General features: G+C 43.2%; 1 protein-coding gene across 2 annotated transcripts in view; it reads right to left on the reverse strand.

Annotated features, from left to right (window-relative positions):
• Positions 1-12,840, reverse strand: part of MICU1 (mitochondrial calcium uptake 1) — a 402,009-nt gene that overhangs the window by 190,234 nt on the left and 198,935 nt on the right. For both annotated transcript variants that reach the window (XM_073585810.1, XM_073585809.1), the window contains exon 8: positions 1,083-1,280. In XM_073585810.1, coding sequence (XP_073441911.1) covers positions 1,083-1,280 — 198 coding nt within the window. The remainder of the gene's footprint in view (positions 1-1,082; positions 1,281-12,840) is intronic.

Raw genomic sequence — 12,840 nt, forward strand, 5'->3', positions numbered from 1 at the left:
TGTGTAACGGGGGCTTTAGGATCAGAGTTTAATCAGTGTCATTTGCATAATCACCTCGATTGTCTCAGATAAGAGTATATACAGCCTAAAGGTACTGTCACACTTAGCGATGTACCAGCGATATGACGCGGTCAGGATCGCTGGTACATCGCTAAGTGGTCGCTAGTGAGCTGCCACACAGGCGGATCTCACCAGCGACATCGCTGGGGAAGGGGGTCGCTACTTACCTGTCACACCAGGCGATCCTGCGTCCTCCCGCCCAGCTCCACGCGTCGCTCGTCGTCACAGCAGGAAGCGCCGCAGGAAGCTGACGACGAGAAACAGTCCTGGACGTTCTCGCGCGATCAGCGATAACCAGCGGGGGAGCCGGTCGTAGGCAAGTATCAGACACAGAGATATCGCTAGCAATATCGCTATAACGTCACTAGTTATAGCGATATTGCTAGCAATATCTCTTAGTGTGACAGGCCCTTAAGACATGGCTTCAAAGAAAGCATCATGTTGCCTATGCACTGCAATACAGTAATGCATATTCAAGTCCCCTACGGAGGAAGGGCAATAGAAAAACACTGTATACTCACCTCCCACAGGAGTGCCGTCTAAGTCGATGTCAGCGCTGCTGTTTCCAATGGGTGAGGACATTGTCGTGTCATGTGACCCCTGCAGCCAATCGGCAGTTGGTGACCAGTTACAGAATATTGATTAGCTGTAGCCCATCAGTGGCACTAATTGGCTGCAAAGGTCATGTGACAGGATGTTGCATAGAATGTTCAGAAGTGCACTCATAAGAAAATTCTCTTTCTAGCAGGCTTCCTTCCTCTAAGATACCCCATAGGAATGTGCTTGCTGCCCTAAGGATAAATATCCCTCTGAAGGGCATAAATGATAGCATCACTCCCCTCAGGGTAAGGTTTTCCTTGATAGGCTAAGTGGACACCGCTGAAAATCCTTTTGTGTTTCAAAAGGAGAAATTAGATTACAACGCTGGTGAAAGAATAATACAAGTTAATATGTTCGTTGTACAGCAATGCATAGAGTAACATGAGCACTGGATTAGACACTTTAAAAGAAAAATGGCCTACCTCTAATTTAAGTACATCATGCTGGAGCTTACGCTGAAATTCTAAGAAGTTCTTAATCGTCAATTTCCCTTTCAAATCAGCTCCAAAGAAATAGGTGGTAAGAGCGGAGCTGAATCCCGTTTTTAGTGTGTTCCCAGTAGTGGATCGATCTCGATGGCGCATGCCCATACTGGTCTGGGATCGGATGATACTTTGCACCTAAAGTCAAAGAGATATAAAATTGCCAATTATGTCATGCAGAATTACCTGAACTTCAATTCTGAGATGCATCTTAATCACCAGAATCTTCTAACAATCATTGTATGATGGGGTCTGACCTAGTTTATGGCCTTATAAGTATCTTAATACATATAAAACAAAAAAACTGCATAAAAATTAACCCATACAAACGAGGTTCGTCAGAGAAAAGCATGCAATTGTGTAAAGTATACTGTTTACCTAACATCTGAGATTGATGGGGTCGAACACCTTGAACCACCACTGATCAGCTAAAATCTGCTTTGCAGTACTGGTCAAAAACATGTATTCATAGAATATGAGAGGTTGTTGTGATAGATCACTAATTTACAGTCATGGCCAAAAGTGCTGGCACCCTTGAAATTGTTACAGAAATTGAATTATTTCTCACAGAAAATTATTGTAATAGCACTTACACGTTTATTGTATTTTTGTGTATATTGTAACAAAACAAAAAAAAATGGCAATTAGGACATAATTTCACATAAAACACCAAAAATGGTACAGATAAAATTGTTGACACCCTCCACTAAATATTTGCTTTTATTAATTCCAAAGAGCCCCGTTACACGCTTCTATGTCCCAGCGATCCCACCAACGATCCGACGTGAATGGGATCGCTGGGACATAGCTGATCGTTGGTGAGCTGTCACATAGGCAGACTCACCAGCGATCAGGACCAACGAGCACGCTGGTATCCAGGGTAAACAGCGGGTATCTAAGCACCGCGCGGCTTAGTTACCCGCTGTTTACCCTGGATACCCGATCAGGACCATTGAGCATACTGGTATCCAGGGTAAACAGAAGGTATCTAAGCGCCGCGCGGCTCTTAGTTACGCACTGTTTACCCTGGATACCCGATCAGGACCAGTGAGCACGCTGGTATCAGGTGTAAACAGCTTGTATCTAAGCGCCGCGCCGCTCTCAGTTACCCGTTGCTTACCCTGGATATCAGCTCCCAGCATCTGCTGTATGGCGCTGGGAGCTCGCTGATCATTGGTCTCTCTCTGTCACACACAGCGATGTGTGCTGCCCAGCAGGAGACCAACAATATATTTATGGCCCAGACCATTAGGCAACGATTAACGATCTGCCAACTGATTGTTGCTATGTGTCACACACAATGATGTTGTTTCGACATCGCTGCAACGTCACCAAACTGGTGACGTTGCAACGATATCGTTCACAATATCGTTGTGTATAATGGGGCCTAAAGGGTGTGCAACCAATCAATTGCTTCCTATAACCATCACTTTGAGATTGTTGACATTGTTCAACAATTTTGGTTATATCAACAATCTCATTTTGGTCCTGAAGTCCTCAGACAGTTCTCTTCTCCTCTTTCTGTTCTCCATGCTTAGTGTGGCACACACAGACACAAAATGCAAAGACTGAGTCATCTTCTCCACTTTTTATCTTTTTTTAGGTGTGATTTTCATACTGCCCACACCTGTTACTTGCCACAGGGGAGTTAAAATGAGCATTACATGCTCGAAACAAAGCTGCTTGCCCACAAGTTTGGAAAGGTGCCAACAATTTTGTCTGGGGTTTTGTGTGAAACTGTGTCCAATTTGCATGTTTTTCTCTGTACTTTTGAGTTGTTCCAATACACACAAACATGTGTATATAAAAACATGTATAATTACAACAATTTTCTGTGAGAAATACTTCAGTTTTTAAACAATTTAAAGGGTGTCAATAATTTTGCCCATGACTATACTTGCATTAGTAGCACACCATCGATTGCTCTGCTTCTGGCTCGTGGAGACTTATCTGAACCATCATCATTGCTGTGTGACATGGTATGGCTGAATGGCTCATGTGCACAGTCAAGTCACCCCTCTTCTCTGTCGTGAGATATGCTACTTTATTAATACAAAGCGTGTTGGTAATCTATAAACTCACTGACTAATCCAATTGGAGTGTTTTATATATATAAAAAAAAATTATTAATTCCTTTAATAGTCCTAAAAATCTAATCGTGCTTAAAGTGTACTAGAGATAAATTAAAATTATTTCTTTTAGCAATTGCCTGGGCTCTTTATTTTAATATTATGTATTTTAGATAATGCTTTCCATAACGATAATATCTAAATATTGCACTATGTATTTTCCAACAATAATTACTATTACGGTAGTTTTAATTATATAGCCTAGATATGTATAACGCTTATATGATTCAAAGAATGTTCATCCTTTTATGATGACTTTTTATCTCAGATCTGTTAAAAACTACCGTATATATTTTCTATTGAATTAAATTCCATATATAAAGTCTCTCTATATCTGTTTTATTGGAGCTGATCTTGCCCTATGTAGGAGACTGCTCCTATGCTGTTAGTTTCTCTGCGCGCTTTGTTTCTGACACGAATCATCAGGGGCTAGCAGTTTTCATTTTTTATGTTACACAGTTCTTTCCTCAATAAACGTACGGTTGTATGTTGGCATAGTTGCTGGTCACGTTCAGCGGCTAAACTGACGTAGTTATATAGAGATAGTAGTCCCTCCTCTCCATCTAGCGTCACCCGATTCTCCAATCACAATCTCCATACTATTTGCTATTGTTTGTTAAGCCAATCTCATTTCTTTTTAAGAGAGTTCGGCTACATGCACAAACACACTCAGGTGTCAACACACTCTGCCAAGTGCTTAAGTATAACTGACGGGGATTGGAGCTTCCTGAGGCTATAAGAAGCCTTCCCAGAACAAAGGAGAGGCCACAATAATAAGCCCCAGGTGTGCAGGTAAGAGTCTGCACTGAGATCATAACATTAACCCCAGAAGGGAAGGTCCACCAGCACTGATTCCAGACATTAACCCAAAGCGTGCAGGTCCAACCCGCACTGAGATCATGACAGTACCCCCCTCTCAACGGGGGGCCTCTGGACCCCCAGGCTTGCCCGGGTACCTAGCATGGAAAGCCCGAACCAGGCGATCCACATGCATCAACCGAGCCGGCACCCAGGACCTGTCCTCCGGCCCATACCCCTTCCAATGAACCAGGTACTGTACTGACCGCCGTACCAATCTGGAATCTACAATATGACCAATCTCATATTCCACATGTCCCTCAACCGAAACCGGAGGAGCAGCGGACTCGGATTCTCCCCGGACTGCTTCAAAAGGTTTCAGTAGAGATCTATGGAAGATGTTAGGGATCTTGAAAGAGGGTGGAAGGCACAGCCTGTATGCCACTGGATTGATTTTTTCCACAATCTTGTACGGGCACATGAAGTTGGGGCCCAACTTGGCTGACAGAATCTTTAACTTAATTTTTCGCGTGGAGAGCCAAACTTTCTCTCCAACCTGAAAAGTGGAACCAGGTGTTCGTTTCCTGTCCGTGAAAAACTTATACCTGCCTTGAGACCTAGATATACTCTGCTGGACTTGTATCTTTTAACCGCTAAACAGAGTCCTCAGCCCCGGGACTCCCCGAGTCCAGACGAGAAAACTCACCAAAATGAGGACTGAACCCATAGTTGACCAAGAAAGGAGACATACCCGTGGATTGACTCACCCAACTTTTGAAGGCAAATTCAGCCAACGACAGTACATCACACCAGTCATTCTGTCTAGCAGAAGTCAAACATCTGAGGATCTGCTCCAGAGACGGATTAGTGCGTTCCGTATGACCATTGCTCTCGGGATGGTATGCAGATGAAAAGGACAGAGACACCTCTAATTTTTTGCAGAAAGCATGCCAAAACTTAGCCACAAACTGCACACCACGATCAGACACCACATTCAGGGGTACCCCATGCAACCGGACCACATGCTGCACAAACAATCTGGATAAAGTCTCAGCTGAAGGTAGTGCGGACAAGGGTACAAAATGAGCCTGCTTTGAAAATCTGTTCATCACTACCCATACCACCGTATTACCCCTGGATGGAGAAAGATTGGTAACAAAATCCATGGACAGGTGGGTCTATGGTCTCTCGGGAACTGCCAAGGGCATCAGCTCCCCCGCCGGCCGGCTATGAGAGCTTTTAGAACGAGCGCAGACCCCACAAGCAGAAACTAACTTTTTTATGACCGAACCAAGGGTAGGCCACCAAAAGATCCTAGCCAGACGCATGGCTGATATACCAGGGTGAGCACTCAGCTTGGATTCATGGAACTCCTGCAAGAGTCTAAGGCGAAGTTGCTCTGGGACAAACAACTTGTCCCCTGGCTTGGCCGCAGGAGCCAGCGACTGGGCCCCCTCAATCTCCCGTTCCAATTCAGACGAGATCCCTGCCAACACAACCCCAGGGTGAAGAATGGAGGACGGTGGCTCAGGGGAAGACACAGGATGAAAACTGCGAGATAAGGCGTCAGCCTTGACATTCTTTGGCTGACGCCTTATCTCGCAGTTTTCATCTGTGAGTGGTTTGACCACCTGCGAAAACCCTCGAATAAATTTGCGGTAATAATTGGTGAACCCCAAGAAGCGCTGAAGACCCTTAAGATCTCAGGGTTGCACCCAATCCGCAATGGCCTGCACCTTCTTGGGGTCCATGCGAAAACCTTCACAGGACACAATCCCAAAAAAGACAATTCCTGAACACAAAATACACATTTCTCCAATTTGGCAAACAGATGATTTTCCCTCAGTCTTTGGAGGACGGTTCGTACATGTTCCAATTCTGAAATATGGCAGTGGCATTGGTAAGACCAAACGGCATGACTAAATTTTCAAACAGTCCCTCAGACGTGAGGAATGCAGTTTTCCATTCATTCCCCTCTTGGACCCTTATCAAATTATATGCTCCCCGAAGATCAAGTTTAGAGAATCATTTTGCCCCTGGTAGTTGGTTACACAAATCGGGAATCAACAGAAGGGGGTACGTATTCCGTACAGTAATTTGATTAAGCTCACGAAAATCGAGACTGGGATGTAAACCGCCATCTTTTTTCTTTACAAAAATGAAACCTGCCGCCACAGGTGAGACTGAGGGACGTATGTGTCCTTTGCGAAGACTTTCAGCAATGTAATCCTTCATAGCTAAGCGCTCAGGGCCGGATAAATTAAACAGACTGGCTTTAGGTAATTTAGCCCCCAGGACCAGCTCGATAGCGTAGTCAAAGGGTCTATGTGGTGGCAACGTCTCGGTCTCGCTTTCAGAGAATACATCTTCGAAGTCCTTCAGGTATTCCGGAATACCTTCCAGCTCGACAGATGACACAGATTTAACAGGTTCAACCAGCAGTGCGGATTTATCACATAACTTAAAATCATTAAACCCCCATTGAACAATCTCCCCCGTTTTCCAGTTAATAACTTGGTTATGGCGTCGTAACCAGGGCATGCCCAACACCAACCCTGTAGGTAGATTGTCCAATACCAAACAACTAAGGTTTTCCACATGAGTAGCGCCCACTCTGAGCGCAAATAAATCAGACATGAAAAGAATTCACTCCTTAGTGAAGGGGGAGGAGTCAATGGCCACCACCTTGATCGGGACCTTGAGCCTAACTGTCCCTATCTTGCAATGTGTGACCAATTGGGAGTCAATAAGATTAATGATCCGCAGTTCACGAAGTCTGTAGAGGGAAAAGAACTACCGTCCACAAACAGTTCCACATGAAGCAAAACTTTAGAAAACGAGGAAAAGGGTACCTGAGGGTCTGAGTAGTCTCCCCGCTGACTACCCAGACCTAGTCGTTTCCCGCTGACCGGGTTGAAGATGGGCCATCAGGACACTCCCTTTTCCAATGTCTCGTTTTACCGCAGTAGAAGCATAACTGCTTGTCCCCCGGCATTTTCTCTCCGTATCCTTCAGGGAGAGGGCGCCTACGTTCAGGGACAGTCTCTTTTCCACTGGGGAACAATGGAGTCTCCACCAGCATCACCCCTCTGGCCCGCAACCTGCGGTCCATCCGAATGGCCTGGGTCATGGCTTCCTTGAGAGTGTTAGGTGGGGGATGCAACGCTAAGGCATCCTGCAGCCGCTCGGACAAGCCTCTGCGAAAGAGTCCTCGAAGCACGGCCTCGTCCCAAGAGACCTCTGCAGCCCTGCGGCGAAATTCAGTACAAAACCACTCAGCCGAGTGTTTCCCCTGACAGACGCTCATCACCATGTCCTCTGCCAAATGCACTCGGTCAGGCTCATCATATATGTGCCCAAGGACCTCAAAGAATGCATTCACAGACATTCTCTCAGGGGCAGTGGGAGGAAGGGAAAGTGCCCAAGCTTGTGGGGACCCTTAGTAAGGACATAATGACCCCTACCTTCTGGTTTTCGTTCCCAGAGGAACGTGGTCTCAAACTAAAAAAAAGTTTGCAACCCTCCATGAAGATCCTGAACTCCTTTTTGTTCCCAGAAAAGAAGTCAGGTAGTTTAACAGGTGGTTCCGGGGATACCAGAACATCATCACTCACCCCAGCCCCCAGAAGATAAAGCCCCCCGCACTGTCTCAGAAACCTGCTGCTGACAACGAGCAAGAGCTTGCTGTTTCAGAAATAAACCCTGAAACATGTGACTCAGATTTTTCATCTGTTCAGCCAGAGACTGTATAGAATCCATAATTCTCTGCACAAAAAAACCCAAAACTTAATGGTCAGTTATAATGTCAGGGTCCTGTCAGTGCCGGCGTGCAGCCTCCGCAGAGCAGGGACTCACCCGCACTGTAGGGGGGCCCCGGGATCAGGTACGGCCGGGAAGCTCAGACAAACAGGACCTGGGGACGCTCAAGTTTAGCAAGCAGTGAAGGACCTACGGTCATGTGACTGCAAGGGGCGGGGCTTAGCGTCCTGCTGCCAGAGATCGGCAGGACACAACTACAGGAATGCTCAGTCAGGCAAACGGGGTTCATATACAGAGATAGCAGTAAAGTACAAGGGATGAGACAGAACGGATAGTCGGAGCCAGGCAGCGGCCAAAACCAAACAGACATAGAAGGTACCAAGCAGAATCCAACAAGCAATATCCAGGGAACAGACCGAGTCAAAACCAAAGTATCAGGCAACCAGAACACAGCACAAATACACTCAGGGGTCAACACACTCTGCCAAGGGCGAAAGTATAACTGACGGGGATTGGAGCTTCCTGAGGCTATAAGAAGCCTTCCCAGAACTAAGGAGAGGCCACAATAATAAGCCCCAGGTGTGCAGGTAAGAGTCTACACTGAGATCATAACATTAACTCCAGAAGTGCAGGTCTACCAACACTGGTTCCAGACATTAACCCAAAGCGTGCGGGTCCATCCCGCACCGAGATCATGACACAACCATGTTGGATTGATAATGTAGAATTTTTATATTCTATATTAAAGGAATATTCTTTTTTCATTTATCATTAATTTTATATTTTATGGTTAATATTTTTTATACAATTGAAAGTAATGAATTACAACCACAGTATAATAATAATAAAAATATGAGTGATTTAATTAATAAAATGCAATAATTTTATAATAAATATGTAGAGTCAATTAATAAAGATATTATGAACCTGAATATACATTTAATAATCATGCAAAATAGTTTTTATGTATATGATTTTATTGTGAACCTAAATATTCATTTAGTAATTAGCTAGGGAAGTTTTTATGTACCGTATATCATTTTATTCTTGTGGAAATTCTGAAAATTCAAGTCTAGAGGTCTATATAAGGATCTTATTTATGGTTTATATAAAGCATATCTATTTTATTGACCCATTCCAACAAATATAAAATGAATGCAACAATTTCCAAATATGATTATAATATAGATTCATTCCGATAATAAAAAAATGATGAAATTCTATTTATTGGCGATACTTATATCATATTGGAGATGATAGAGATAATTATAGGGTGAATGAATTGGTGTGACCTTTATATAGGTACAAGTTCGACATGATTATACTAAATAGTAATTCTGAAAAATACAGAACATTTATACATTACATTATACATACATTATACATACATTACATTATATTTTGAATCACGAAGCGTACAAGTGAAGAATGTTTTATAATTTTTATTACTACTCATCAATGAAACATAAAAAGATACGCGCTTCATTGATGCATTTAGGACTACGGGATTGCAATTTGTGGATCCATCTACATTCTTTTTATAGCAACAATTTGTTCTAGTCGCCACCACTAGGTGGAATACGTAGTTTCCAACATCTGGAATAAGTTATTTGGATTTTTCAGGTGTACTTCTAGCATGAGACTAGAGAGAGTAGTGTCTTCCTTTCGTCTTATATAACCAATATGGTCTAAAGTTAGTGTTCAAAATTCTCTTTTTGGTCTTGCCCATGTAATTTTTGGGGCATTGGCTCGTTGCCATGTACACTATTCCCTCTTGTTTTACAGTTTGCAAATTCTCAATTTGAAAAGGTCTCATTTGTAGTAGCACATGTAAATGTTTTGCTCTTTTTAATGAAGGCACATGCTTTCCACCCACCACATTTGTGGATACCTACAGTACTCTGATTTAATCAGGTACCTTCTGACCTTCTACAGTATGTACAAGGTTTCTCCCTCTTCTATGGGTGATTTTTTGCCTTTCTGGGGAGTTTCTCATATATATACACATTTATCAGTTTTGGGGATTTCCCATAAATCTCCTAATATTTGGAGCACTTCTCTATTGCAGTTGTCAAAATTACCGTTAAGGTGGATTTAATCTCCCGTTTCAGTTTTATTCCTTGGTGTTAATAAGGTCAGGGCCGCCATCAGGGCGTTAAAGCCTTTACTGGAGTATGGGGCCCGGAGAGCAGGAAGAGGAAGCCACTGGACTGCAGCCAGGTTAGGAGAAACTTTTATTTTTTAGTACTTTTTTTGGAAAGTCGCACCACACTAGTGGTGCAGCATGCAGTCACGAAGGAGGCAGCATGGAGTCACGTGGAGGGCAGCATGGAGTCATGTGGGGGGCAGCATGGAGTCACGTGGGGGGCAGCATGGAGTCACGTGGGGGGGCAGGAATGGGATAACACAAGGGGCGAGGAAGGGGTGAACACAAGGGGCCAGGAAGGGGTGAACACGAACACAAGGGGCCAGGAATGGATGAACACATGTGAAAAAAGCAAGAGGGACATTAATACTGTAGGGGTTAATTAAAGGATATTACTACTGCTGAGAGGAGTTTTATTATTGAAGATTCTGTTTTCAGTGTGGGGGTCCCGTTCCTGTGCAGGGTGAAACGGTCTCTTTTTTTTTTTTCCTTTATCTGGTGCAGTGTAGAAGTTGGGGAAAAATTGTGGAATGTGCTCTAAATAACTTATTTTCTGCAGAGATGAGTCCTGACTGGAAGAAGTTATGGCGGTCTGGGCTGGAGGAAGAAAAAAGCTAAGATGAAGGATTTCAACTAGAGATGTCACTGGTGAGTCAGTGTGTTACCTGTACAATTATACTATACACTATATACTATGTACAGAGCTCCTGTGTATAATATCACTGGTGAGCCCTGTGATATGCTATACTATGTACAGAGCTCCTGTGCATAATGGCACTTATGATAATATTAGTATTGTGGGTTTATTAGTGAACAGTATTGCAATATTCGGTCACTATGTGGTGGTAATATGTGGTCCGGTCATGGAGTGGTGGTATTTCTCCCTGCATGTGGTATTATTCAGTCATTATGTGGTGGCAATATGGGATCTGGTCATGGTGTGGAAGTATTTGTTACTTGTGTGTGTTATTATTCGGTCATTATGTGGTTTTAATATGTGATTTGGTCATGGTGTGACGATATTTGTCCCTTTCATGTGGTATTATTGTTGATTTAAAAAAAAAAAAAAAAAAAAAGTGACACATTCCCTTAAAGAAAAATAATTAAAAATGTTCCTAAACAGAGTATTGGGTATTTTAAGAAATGTTTAGAGTAGAGTTGGGTAGAGGCTTAAAAAAAATCTTTTGGCCAAAACAAAAGCTGCTGGCTATGTATGTGATATGGTGATGGGAACTGTTAATGTGTGATTGGTGAGGACATGGTGCAGAAGTGAAGTTTTTCCAAGGGTGGGCGGTGGGAATCTGGAAGGTTCGAGGAGTGGAGGCAGAGCTATGGTGGAGCATGGGCGCCTGAAAATTTTGCCAGTATGGGCGCTGAGATTTCTAGTGGCAATCCTGAATAAGGTATTCGAGTTTTGTTGAAGGGCATGCCAATATGTGTCATCCAAGATTTTCTTTGGGTATCCTTTTTCCACCCATCTATAGATTATCCATGTTGGTAATCTATATATATCCATATTGGAAACACATGCGAAGCAGCATTTTGTGTAACGTTTTGTGTATGTGCGTAGTCTGATCCTGCTGACATATGTTGATCACTTCTAGCAGGCCTATGCAACTAACCTACTAAGGTAGCGCAAAAGAATGCATAACATTGTTTTATCCTTCCAATAACTGAATGCTTGTGAGGCTACACTAGAAAAAAATGGTCTGCACTCAAAATTAAGGGAGAGGTTAACAAAGAGTGGGTTGTGGTCCAAAGCATTTAAAAAGAAAAATCCACCGCACTCTCAAATGTAATACTTTGCAAGCTGGTTTTATTAATCACAAGGTGAATCAGATGAAATCCATGAGCGACAAAAAAGGACGTTTCGACCTGTCCCGAGTATTTGTCAAGGTCGCAATATATCTAAAATAAAAATACAAAATACAGTATATGATACAAAATGTAAAAAAATTGAAAATAGGGAGAAAACACAAAGGATATCTCCATATATCTGAATATATAAAACATTACATACGAGAAAGATTTAACATAAGGACCAATGGAATAAATCTACATGTATCCATGGTCATATGGACATCCCAGAAAATGCAATGAAATCAATATAGCAGGATTATTATAAGACTAGAAGATTAAATGCACAGATCACATTAAGGCTATGTGTACACGTTGCGGATTGTAAGCGTTTTTTCACAGTGAAAACGCATACAAAACGCAGCCCATTGAATTTAATGGCATTCCGCACATGCTGTGCTAATGCTGCGTATTTTTCCACGGCGGAATTGCATCGCGGAAAAATACGCAGCATGCTCATTCTTTGTGCGGAATAGCGGGGATTCCGCACACATAGGAATGCATTGATCCGCTTACTTTTGGTATGTGGCCATGCCCACCATGGCAAAGTAAGCGGATCATGTGCGTATGGTACCCACGGTCTGGAGGAGAGGAGAGGAGGGTAACATATCCCTGTTAAAAAAAGAATTAAAATAAAAAATCGTGATATTCTCACCTTCCGGCAGCCCCCACAATGCTCCCGGCAAGTCCCGTTCCCACTGATGCCTTGCGACAATGACCTGTGATGACGTAGCGGTCTCGCGTGATGCTACGTCATCTGGGGTCATTGTCGCAAGGCATCGCTGGGAACGGGAGTTGCTGGGAGCATCGTGAGGATAGGGAACGCTGCGTGGGACGCCGGAAGGTGAAAATATCACCTTTTTTTAATTATTTTTAACATTCTCTCTCTTACTATTAATACCACATAGGCAGCCTCAATAGTAAAAAGTTGGTCACACTTGTCAAACACTATGTTTGACAAGTGTGACCAACCTGTCAGTTTTCCAAGCGATGCTACAGATAGCTTGCA

This window comes from Dendrobates tinctorius, unplaced genomic scaffold (genome assembly GCF_039654945.1).
Source record: "Dendrobates tinctorius isolate UK_male_01 unplaced genomic scaffold, ASM3965494v1 ptg000089l, whole genome shotgun sequence".
In the NCBI taxonomy this organism is placed as follows: domain Eukaryota; kingdom Metazoa; phylum Chordata; class Amphibia; order Anura; family Dendrobatidae; genus Dendrobates; species Dendrobates tinctorius.